The sequence below is a fragment of the Pseudorca crassidens genome, chromosome 1 (genome assembly GCF_039906515.1).
Source record: "Pseudorca crassidens isolate mPseCra1 chromosome 1, mPseCra1.hap1, whole genome shotgun sequence".
Classification (NCBI taxonomy): Eukaryota; Metazoa; Chordata; class Mammalia; order Artiodactyla; family Delphinidae; genus Pseudorca; species Pseudorca crassidens.
In genome coordinates, this window is record NC_090296.1 from 172871700 (window position 1) to 172883555 (window position 11856).

Here is an 11856-nt window from a genome sequence, read left to right on the forward strand (position 1 = left end):
ATTATCGGTCGTGACTATAAATCCATCCTCATACATAAAAACACATATAAAAGTCTTCAGAGAAGACATAAGACAAGAGCTCCCTGCTGAAAAGCGAAGAGGTCTTAGGATGGATTGAATGGTGGTTCCCAAAAGGTATGTTCACCCTATAAACGAGATATTTGGGTAAAGGGTCCCTGCAGGTGTAATTACGTTAAGGATCTTGAGATGAGATCATCCTTCATTATCCAGGTGGGCTCCAAATCCAAGGATAAGTGTCCTTATAAGAGACAGAAAAGGGGAAGACATAGAGAGAAGAGGATGCAGGGTGAAGATGGGGGGCAGAGACGGGAGGGATGCAGCCCCAAGCCCAGGGACCCCTGGAACCAGCAGAAGCTGGAAGAGGCAGGAAGGAGTCTCCCCTGGAGCCTGCAGAGGGAAAGTGCCCTTCGTTCTCCACAGGTAAAGACAACAGGTATTTCCAAAACGTTGAGCTCCTCCAAGGATGTGAGTGGCTCTAAGTATTCCTCAGTGAGACACTGATCTATCTGTGCTCTACCTTGGATTCATGGTCAGAATCCTTATTAGCAAATTCTTATGCCACAGCCAAAGGCAGAACTCAGAGCATCCTTTGAGGAAAAAAGAGTTTGAACAAATTGAAATTTTTCATCCTGAAATAAACCGAGATGTAATATTGGCAATGAATCATTTTAAATATTTGAAGTTTTCTTATACGGTCCCCCAATCTGTTATTCATCCCCACTTGGGACAGGATCAGAAGAGCTTATTTCAGTCAGAAGGATTTCAGCTGGACTCCAGGAAAGTGATCCTGGCCCACTTTGCAAAGAGAACTTTGGCGTCATCCCTCATAGGGTTGAAGGGTTGGTGGACACCACCCCCTCTGACTCATGTGCCCCTCTGGGTAGGTTAAGGGATCCTCCTGTCCAGACAAATAATGACATTATGCAACACTCATGCTCTGAGAGATAAACTGCATTCACTCTACTGTGATCCTCGTCACCATTATTTGCTGAAACAAAGCAAAATCAACTTCCAAGGTAGAGTCAAACTGACGTGGGCTTCTCAACACAGTTTAGCCAATGCTTCCCTCTCGTGTGTGGCTGTGACATTGCATGAGCCCAGGATTGTGACCACAGACAGACAAGAGTTTGAGGAAAACCTAGAGATGAAACTCCCATCAACAAGCTTATTTCACAGACAAGGAAACCCAGAAGACCTAGGTTTCATGGCAGGTCCCTCAGCCATGGCTGGCAGAGGTGACGGACCTGCAAGGTGCCCGTCTGCCAACTTTGCTGCCTCGTCCGGGCAAACCGTGCAAACAAAGGGCTCCATGCAGGCGGCCCGGCTCTCCGTGAAGCTTTTGGAATTTCCACAAACCGTAAAGCACAGTGCTCGCCCCCTAGGAATTTGTCATCAGAAACAGAGGAGAAGGTGATGACAAATCTCAAATAAAAAACAATCCGAATCCATGCAAGTCCTCGTGCGAGAGGATTTGCCTATTAAACCAGCAAAACTGGAGAGTTAGCAGAGACCAAGTTACCACCAAGTAAACTAAGGGTTTCTAACTTCATCCTGGCAAGATGGGTGGCTATTGAAGGATCTTCAGCAGAGGAGAATTATGAACTCTTGTCCAATTTAGGAAGGCCATTCTGGCTAAACTGAAGGATGCTTGGAGACAAAAAGACCAGAAAGCCTTTGTTTGTGCGATACGGGGTATGCATGGTGAGGATTTAAAGACCCTCATTTTCTAGCTTAAAGAACTAAAGGGTCAACAGTACTATCAAGCGATATGGAAGACAGAGGAGAGGAGCAAGAAGGTTTGTGAGGTCAAGGAATAACCATTTCCATTTTGGACATACTGAGTTTAAAGGTCCTTTAGCATATCCAGGTGGAAGTATCTACCAGGTTAATAAAGAAGCAGGCCTGGAGCTCAGTGGCAAAAATGTAGATTTAGTTACAGATTTTGCACCAAGATCATAGCTGAGCCTTGGGGACAAGTGGGGCTGCCCGGGGGATCGTGATGGGAGAGCACCACCTTACAGGCTTGGAAAAATCCACATGGGTCACGGAGTAAAGTCTGAGCTGTCAGGATAACAGCAGGGCCTCACATCACAGAAGAGAGGAGAGCAGGTCCAAGACATGTTGTAAATACTGTCAAATACTAACCCCCCAAAAGTAACTCCAGACTGTCCACAATACATCAAGGGGCTACTGGTGAAAGCCATCAACGGTCTTAGAACAACACAAGTTGCTCAAAGAAGAGAGGGAGGCCAAGACATGAAGAGAGGAAGAAGGAAGATAGGATGGTATCCCGATATGATAGGATCATCCTATGTCCTTGTGGTCACTGTCACGTTCTTCACGGAGGGAAAAAGTAATTTTTCATCATATGAAATATTAGAGGTTCCAGTGTCCTAAGTGGAAATTCAGATTAACAACAGGGTCTGAATCACAACCTGGCTCTCAGATTTGGGGGTGGGGTGATGTGTTTGGGAAAGAAGATCTCCGTGTCCCGTGTTAAATGATGAACACGTGACACAAATGAGCAATTGAGCATCATGCTGATGAGAACAGGGTAAAGCAAGCCTCCCCTGTGTGCGGTGTGCGTGGGCTTCTCATTGCGGTGGCTTCTCTTGTTGGGAGCACAGGCTCTAGGCGCGTGGGCTCAGTAATTGTGGCTCGTGGGCTCTAGAGCGCAGGCTCAGTAGTTGTGGCGCACGGGCTTAGTTGCTCCACATGACACTACTTTGGAGTTGAAAGTGTAATGATCTCTTTTTCAGCCACATTCAAATCTGTACACCTGAGACAGTGCTTTAGCTCATTCAATTCCCACAAAAACCTGAGACACGGGTATCACAATGCCTATTTCATAAATGAGAAAGATGTAGAGTCTGGGATGTGAAAGTGTTCTCCAAAGAGCTAAGAGGTGATGGCCTGGGGGTTTGAACTGGGTCTGCCTGACTCCAGAGACCAGCAGTGCATCATCAGCCTCCTTCCCTGGGTCACCTCCACTCCCAGCCGGCCGGTCCTGCAGCCCTACATTCCCTTACCTCCCCTCCACCTCTGGAAGGACATCGCCTCAAGTTCTCCATGTCTTATGACGTGGACAAGCTATCACTCAGCTAATCTGAAAACCCGGCTCTGACTGACAGTCTAGTAGTCAGAGAAGATGAGGAGCTTCCACCACTAATGCCTTTTCTACGCCAGGAGTCAGGCGCTGGCCCCATCTCAGACTTTATCTACCTAAGCTCTCGTGTCCTGATGCTCACGTCCCTCTTGTAAAAAGTTCACCTCTTGGCTTCTTCAAGGTCCCTCAACGTGTGATCCTTGGTCCATGCCTCTTCCCTCATCCCCTCCCATGTGTGCACTTCATGCAACGCAGCAGACTGAGTCGGGAAGTGTGAAAGGCATCAAGACAATAGGCTTTGGAACCAGGCAGACCAGGCTGGGAATCTCAGTTCCACCACTGACTGTTCACTGATTGAATTAGTAGCCTGTATGAGCCAGGAAATATTGCCCTTCCTGGGAGGCTGTGGAGATTAAAGGAGGCCACTTCCAGGCTCACGCCATGGTAGATGATCAGCGCGTTGTTTACGGTTACATACATCACATGATGAGGTGTAGGTTAATGATGGGATATTTGCCAATGATCAATAGTCAGGGCTAGGCTGGAGACCTGACGTTTGAGAACTGGAGAATGATGGCCTTTGGGACACGCTGCTGGGAGAGGCGAACGGCCCTGGGCCCTGGGTGTCCCTGCATACTCTTGCCAGGTGTACTGAGACCATGTGGCCTCACTGCTCTTTACCAAGGCTGTTTCTCAGGGTCGTATTCACAGCAAGCAGTTTTCAGTGTGGAGTAACGTCTCTCCCCAAACAGCAGGCTCCTTCCGCTTGCTGCCAAAGTGGTGAATCCTCCAGGCTCAGTGCTCCTCTCTGTACAGCATACCCCCCACCCAGCATGTGGGGAATCCATCCAGGCCCCCAGAAGGTCAGTGGTGCTGACAGGTCAGGCAAAGCAGGAGAGAGAATGGACAGTGAGATTTGACAGCACAGAGGTTGCTAGTGTCCTTGAGAAGAAGGATTTCACGGGGTTGAGGAGGAGAAAGTTCCATGGGAGTGGACTTAAAAGAGGATAGAAAGGGAGGGGAGGTATTGGATACTGGATATTTTCAAGCACTTTTGCCAGAAAGAGAAATGAGAAAATGAGAAATTCACTTGCTCCCTCTAAGAAAAGCTGCTCTTAAATTACAGTTTCTCTATTAAGAATTGTATAACTCCATACGGGTGGGAACAACTCATGAATAGTACCTTGGTATGTTACCCATAAGATATTTACCTTTTACAAGGGAAAACAGGTTCTTAGGCCAAAACTATCGCTCCTTTCTGTTTGGGCCACAGGCCAGCTGAGACAGATGTCACGCTGCCGTCATCTGGCCACTCTGGTGGCTAAATCACATTCCACGGCCAGTCAGAACATTCCACGGCCAACAAGCTGAAACTCTGTGACTCTCTTTGTTTGATTGTCCCTTAAAGGAAATTTTAAGCACAGTACAAAGACTTAGGATGTCAGGTGTTAACTAGTTAATTTTTTTTTTTTTTTTTTTTGCGTTATGTGGGCCTCTCACTCTCGTGGTCTCTCTCGTTGCGGAGCACAGGCTCCAGACGTGCTGGCTCAGCGGCCATGGCTTATGGGCCCAGCCGCTCCGTGGCATGTGGGATCTTCCCGGACCGGGGCACGAACCCGTGTCCCCTGTATCGGCAGGTGGACTCTCAACCAGGGCCACCAGGGAAGCCCAACTAGTTAATATTATCTGACACCAGGAAGAAACTAAAATAGCAACAATCAACTGTCTTGCCCTTGGAGAGGCAGTTAAACGATATCAAGTTCCCTATTAATTCCCGTAGCTCATGAGAGAATAACACTTCTGAACCACCTTCTGATGCTGGCTGGAACCATAGAGTTTCTTTGCTGATCAGGGGCACCCATACTTAAACATATTGCAAGAGTTGGCACCAGTAGCAAACCAGCTGTTCACTTCTTCCCTGAAAGGGAGTAGGCATTGAAGTTTTCTTTGTACCAGGAAACTATCCTTTCTCCCCAAATGCCACCGGTGTTCTATGTCAAGAATGGGAAGATGGGCTTCCCTTGTGGCACAGTGGTTGAGAGTCCACCTGCCGATGCAGGGGACACAGGTTCGTGCCCTGGTCCGGGAAGATCCCACATGCTGCAGAGCGACTGGGCCCGTGAGCCATGGCCACTGAGCCTGCGCGCCTGGAGCCTGTGCTCTGCAACGGGAGAGGCCACAACAGTGAGAGGCCCGTGTACAGCAAAAAAAAAAAAAAAAAAAAAAAAAGGGAAGATGGGCTAGGAGAGGAAGATTTTAACTGATGGAGGGAAGAAGAAAGAGGGTTTCTAGAATCACCCAGCCAGTGTGAATCTTCAAGGTGACTCAAAGAAGCAGTCTTGTTTCACTAAGGCCCAGAAGAGCTGGGTGATCCTCCGGAGCTCACCCAGGAAGTCCAAAACAGAGCTGAGATTATAACCCAAGTGACCTAGGGCTCTTTGAAAACTGTCACACTATTCAGCAGAGCAGTCCCGTCTAGAGGTACCCCAGTGGGTGGCCTGTAGAGCCAGACAGCCAGGCTCAAATCCCAGCCCTGACTCATTGTGTTACCTTGGGCAGCTTCCTGAAACTTTACTTCATCTGCAGTAAACTGGACAAGCTACTTACCCTCCCTGGGCTGCATCTCCTAGGAGTGTTGGGATGTGTGTATAACCTAAGCCTTAGCTCATCATATCAGCAGCACTCAGTAAGTGTCAATTTGTTACTATTGCCTCTCTGGACATTCCAGTCCAAGTGTTGGACAACGATTGTATCTGGAAAGAGCCTGAGTGAAGGAAGAACAAAAAGTCTAGTAAAAAATCGAACTCCTGGGCTTCCCTGGTGGCACAGTGGTTGAGAGTCCACCTGCCGATGCAGGGGACGCGGGTTCGTGCCCCGGTCTGGGAAGATCCTACATGCCGCGGAGTGGCTGGGCCCGTGAGCCATGGCCACTGAGCCTGCGCATCCGGAGCCTGTGCTCTGCAATGGGAGAGGCCACGGCAGTGAGAGGCCCGCGTACCGAAAAAAAAAAAAATCGAACTCCTTGTGACCATGGAAAAGGTCAACAAAAGTGGAAAAATCCCAGTAATAATGACTCTTTGCTGCAGGGCAAAGAAGAACAGCTAGGCCAGATTCCTGCCCTTGGGACTGTCCTGAGCTCACCGCAGACTGGATTCTTGAAGGACACGAACAGCCTCTTAGGGTGGCCTCAAGGTTGAGAGAAGAAAAGCCAAGTGCAAAGTCCCTGGATGGAAGCCTGGCAGCCAGCAGACCCGCCTGGTGGGAGGGGTACAGAGGAGCCCACAGACCTGAGCCAGAAGTTCAAGGCCGGTGTCAGCAGAGCTCAGGGCTGGGGCGGGAGGGGGGATGGATAAAGACACGGCTCAGCTGAGAACAGCCGTGACCTGCCTGTGGGTCCCTGAGAGAGAGTCAGCAAGGAGCTGAGAGCATCCGCACCCCTTCAGGTCATAGGCTGCTGGCCACTTCAAGTCCCACCACCCACCTGCCAAATCTGAAGGCGTTTTGCTGAAAAGATAACAAAAACGCCCACTGGGCAATATAGTAAAAGTTGTACCATCTCAACACACGCTCCCCAGGGTCACTTTCCATGCTCTCTCAGAAATTGCCTTAAAAGGGACTTTTTGTGAATTTTTCCTGTTTTTCACTTTGATATGCCTGAACATAATTCCAAACTTCTCCCATCTCATCCACCACACTTTGTTTTCATTCATTCATTCGTTCAATGAACACTGCGTGAGTGCTCTGGGTCAGACTCCACGTGAAGAAGGTGGAGACATGGGAGCCCCTGACCCCAAAGAAGGTGCTGGTACCCAGGCTGACGATGCGGTGTGTGTGTCCTCTGTGTGTCTGAAGTCAGGGTCCCCAGACAGACTCTGAGACAGAGAGCTACGTGCAGGTTTGGGTGAATGTTCTTGGAGACACACCTGTGAGGAGATGAGGACGGCAAGACTGGGCCAAGGGAGGAGCCGGCCGGCAAAGCAGTGGCAGCTGAGGCTCCGCTGGGCTGGGGAGCTTTGTGAGTTGTCTTGAGTTTGGGGGGGGGCCGGGGCTTTGTGTACGGGCACCAGCAATCAGCGGCAGTGAATCACCCCAGTAGGACATACAACCTTGGGTGAGGCAGTTTCTTGCTTCCGGGGTCAATTTCCAAGTCCACCGACAGAATGGATAAAGAAGACAAGATATATATATATATAAATATATACATACACGATGGAATATTACTCAGCCATAAAGAAGAACAATGTCCATCGACAGATGAATGGATAAAGAAGGTGTGGCACATATATACAATGCAATGTTACTCAGCCATAAAAAGAAACGAAATTGAGTTTTTGTAGTGAGGTGGATGGATCTAGAGTCTGTCATACAGAGTGAAGTAAGTCAGAAAGAGAAAGACAAATACCATATGCTAACACATACATATGGAATCTAAAAAAAAAGAAAAAAGGTCATGAAGAACCTAGGGGCAGGACGCGTATAAAGACGCAGACCTACTAGAGGATGGACTTGAGGACACGAGGAGGGGGAAGGGTAAGCTGGGACGAAGTGAGAGAGTGTCATGGACATATATACACTACCAAATGTAAAATAGATAGCTAGTGGGAAGCAGCCGCATAGCACAGGGAGATCAGCTCGGTGCTTTGTGACCACCTAGAGGGGTGGGATAGGGAGGGTGGGAGGGAGACGCAAGAGGTAAGAGATCTGGGGATATATGTATATGTATAGCTGATTCACTTTGTTATAAAGCAGAAACTAACACACCATCGTAAAGCAATTATACTCCAATAAAGATGTTAAAAAAAAAAAACTTAAAAAAAAAAAGAAGAATGAAATTTTGCCATTTGCAGCACCATGGATGGACTTGGAGGGTATTATGTTCAGTGAATTACGTCAGACAGAGAAAGACAAATACTGTATGATATCACTTATATGTGGTATCTAAAAAATACAACAAAGTAGTGAATATAACAAAAAAGAAGCAGACTCACAGATATAGAGAACAAACTAGTGGTTACCAGTGGGGAGAGTGGGGGAGGGGCAACAGGGGTTGGGGAGGGGAGGCACAAACTACTGGGTGTAAGACAGGATACAAGGATGTATTGTATAGCACGGGGAATATAGTCAATATTCTGTAATAACTGTAAATGGAGTGTAACCTTTAAAATTGTATAAAAAATATAAAAATTAAAAATGTTCCAGTGGGGGGTACAGATGTGAACCATCCTGCCCTCCAAGAATTTCTAGAACTTTAGACCAAATCATCAAGCCACAGTGGCCACACACACTCTCTTTTAAATGTCTGAAGAGGGTACATCGTGTCCCAGGTGAATGGAACAGACCTTCCCCCACGACCTTAGAAAATTCACGGGAGTAGGGTGGCCCACTAGCATTCCCTCCAGACAAATGAGGATGCAGACAGCCTGAGCTAATGCTTCACCTTCACTGAGCGTTTAATTACCCAGAAGAGCATCTATTGCCTCATTAACTCTCTAACTGTGACCATTACAGTTAGAAACGCAAACACAGCAGCCGGACAAGGCAAATACCACCCAGCCATTTGCAAGGTTGAAGATGGAGGCCTCGTGGTCGACAGGTGGTGGTTACGTGGGCAGCGAGTTGTCAGCTAATCCTCCCCGGGTGAGCAGGGCAGCAAGGCCCTCTGTGTCTTCAAGTGGGACTCCAGGAAAGGGGAAGCCAGTTCAGCCTCCCTGTGGCAGCCCCAGATGCTCCCCTTCTTTGTTCTGCTGAGGAGCAGCCTGGAAATCTTGAGTCCAAGCATCTTGGTCAGCAGCACCTGGTCATCACACACCTGAATGAGGGGTCAGGGGGCTACAGGTGCAGGCGGTTCGGAAGGGAAGTTTGGGGTGGGAGGCTGCCGAGAGAGAAAGGAGGGCTTTGCTACGTCCTACGTTGATGAGTAGAGTTGAGTCACTTGGAAGAATGGGCTGCCCTGTGAAAGAAGAGCAGAACTTGGCCACTCCCTTGTTTTATAGAAAAAGACACTAAAACCCAGAGAGGAGACACCACTTGCCCAAGGTTACACAGCTCGCTGGTGACAGAACTCGCGTTAAAACTCAGATTCCCTGATTTCCCCTCCAGGGCTCTATTCACCTCCCCAAAGAAAACGGAGGAAAACGAGAAATGTGGGTGACAAAGTAAGCAAAGCGACAAAACTAGTGGGGTGGGGGAGAGAAAAGGGTGAAAGATTCAACTGGGAAAGGAAAGGAAACAAGCAAAGAACAATCATCAAAACGATGCTGATGCTAAAATTCCTGTGCACAGGAAGAGCCAAGAAAGTGTTGAAAAAGAACAAGATGTGGAGACAGCCCTCAGATTGCAAATATTCTGGAGCTATTGTGATTCAGCGTGTTAACAGAACAGTAATCAGCAAATACGTCAATGGAACGGAATATGCAGCCCAGACACAAAACAAAGTAGATGTGGAATTTAGTACATGTGTATAGACGTCATTTCAGGCAGTGGCCATAGGAAGGGGGAGGGTGGAGAAGCAGTCACTGATGGGTATTAGCACTAGTGGCTGTATAGTTGAGGGGGAATTAAGTTAAATCCCCACTTCACAATATTTCCTAAAAAAAGAGAGATGGATAACCTCAGTTAAAATGGCAATATTAGGCAATATCTGAAAAATATTACAAGAAAATATAGGGGAATCTCTCTAGGAGGGTGGGAGACCTTCATAATTAAGGCACAAGAAAGCAAAATCAAAGGGGAAAAGACTGATCAATTTGACTACATCAGAATTTAAAACTCCAGTTTCCTAATAGAGACCACAAGGAAAATTAAAATCAAGCGACAAACCAGGAGAAATATCATAAATATCCAGCAAAGGACTTAAAGCCATAAAGTATAAAGAATTCCTAAAATCAATACAAAAGGACTATAAAAATAGAAACCATGGGCAAAGGATATAAGCAAGCAACTCAAAGAAGAGGAAACAAAAATGTCCAATCAACATATGAGAAGCTGATCAGCTCGTGATCAGGGAAATGCCGATGAAAGCAAAGTGAGATATTCCTTCCTGCTCATCAGCCTAAAGAAAATGTGTGTGTTTGATGACACAGGGCATATAGAACTTGTACACTCATACCCAGCCGGTGGAATGAAAACTGGGTGTAACCACATTGAAGGGTAAATTAGTCAAACCTATTGAAGCTAAATCCCCCAATTTTCACTTTCGTGTTTAAGCAAATGAATACATTACTTGTCACTCTTGCAGTAAAGAGAATCACTTTGACCATAAATTAGAGACCAAATGTCAGGCAGGGAGCCCAGTCAAGGAAGGATGTCTGCAGCATTTTGCATCTCAGCCCCCGGGTGGGATTGGGGCCCATCAGAACCAGTACCTGAGCAGGAAAGTAGGAAGGGCAACCTGGGGATCAACATCTCCTCCCTCCTCCGTGGCCTTCAATGCTGCTGACTCCCCGGCTGTCCCAGGTGAAGGAGGCAGCTTCGCCATCAGGTTGTCTCATTTTCCAAACTCAGTAGTGAATCTGTTTCTGTTTGGCAAGTGAAGCAATTACATTTCTGAGTGGCAGGGGTCACTTAGGGCTAAGTGAAAAACTTGACTCTGCCAGGCAAGAGAGATGCACGTCATTAATCATGGCCTGTCCCCCCACGTCCACGGCTGAGCTCCGCATCCCCTCCCTTCCTTGGACTGACTCATTCTCCATCTCCTTTCTCTGTGCAGAGCGTCCAGAGATGGTCCACTGGGGGCCCAGATGGGAAGGTAAGTCATTTAAGCGTTGGTCACCCAGGAAATTGAAAATCTACCATGATGGTACTAGGGCACAGAGGGTGAATTGATTTCCTGTAGCGTATGGACCCCAAAGTCTCTGGGGAATCACGTCAGAACCAGGTGGGGAACCAGAAAAGCTGAACAAGCAGGAGTTGAGAGCAAAGCAAGGAGTGGTGGAGGGCAGGTGGGGCACTCCATAAAGTCAGGTGTTCAAGGCCCTGGATCACCTGTGTCCCTTGAGAACCTGTCTCTACCTTTCTAGATTGTTCCAACTTTAAAACCCGAATCCCGGGTCTCCTGGTCATGCCTGGCTCTGCCTCTCGCTGTCCTTGGCTTGATGATCCTCGGTGTTTCCAAGCCCACTTCCCATTTCTGTCCTAGGAGTACCCGCCCTGCTCCTGGTCCAGTAACAGTAATAATTTTCGTTCAGTCAGGACGAGGCACAATGCAAGCACTTTACGGGAGTTATCTATCAGCACTGGCTCTCTCACGTAGGTGGTAAACGACCCCAGACCCCAGAACCTGCGTCCTCTGGGCAGTGGTGGCTGGTGCTCCATCACCCCAAGGACCTTTGTCCAAACATACATGCCAGGACCCCACAAAATCTTCTGAAATGGAACCTGTAGGGGTGGAGCCTAGGAGTTCCCCGGATGGCCGGAAGGGTGACTGCTGGGTCAGAGCTGCTGGCCTGGACACATCCTGGTTTGACTGATCCCACTACACCAGGAAGAAGCCAAATTCCTTCTTCTGCCGTTAGACCCCTGCAGGAGCCCCCATCAGGGCACCCGGTGTATCTGGCTTCCTCCTGCAACCTTCTCCCACAGGCTGCATTCCAAAGATTTTATAAACATCACTGGGGGTTAAGCATTCGTTCAGATCATCTACATCTCTTTCTTAGACCGTGCCTGGAAACTCCTTTGGCAGAGACCCACGGATCCCTAAGAGAACTTTTGAGTATGCGACACCCGTCACT

The 11856-nt window shown here is 48.1% G+C and overlaps 1 protein-coding gene across 2 annotated transcripts in view; it reads right to left on the reverse strand.

Annotated features, from left to right (window-relative positions):
• LOC137203633 (dihydrodiol dehydrogenase 3) overlaps positions 1 to 10675 on the reverse strand; it is a 42143-nt gene extending 31468 nt beyond the window's left edge. The window contains exon 1 of one of the 2 annotated variants that reach the window (XM_067700195.1): positions 10492 to 10675. In XM_067700195.1, the coding sequence (XP_067556296.1) occupies positions 10492 to 10604 (113 nt within the window). In that variant the 5' untranslated portion in view covers positions 10605 to 10675. The remainder of the gene's footprint in view (positions 1 to 10491) is intronic. The other variant, XM_067700175.1, reaches the window with a different exon arrangement.
• Positions 10676 to 11856: the final 1181 nt, after the last annotated feature.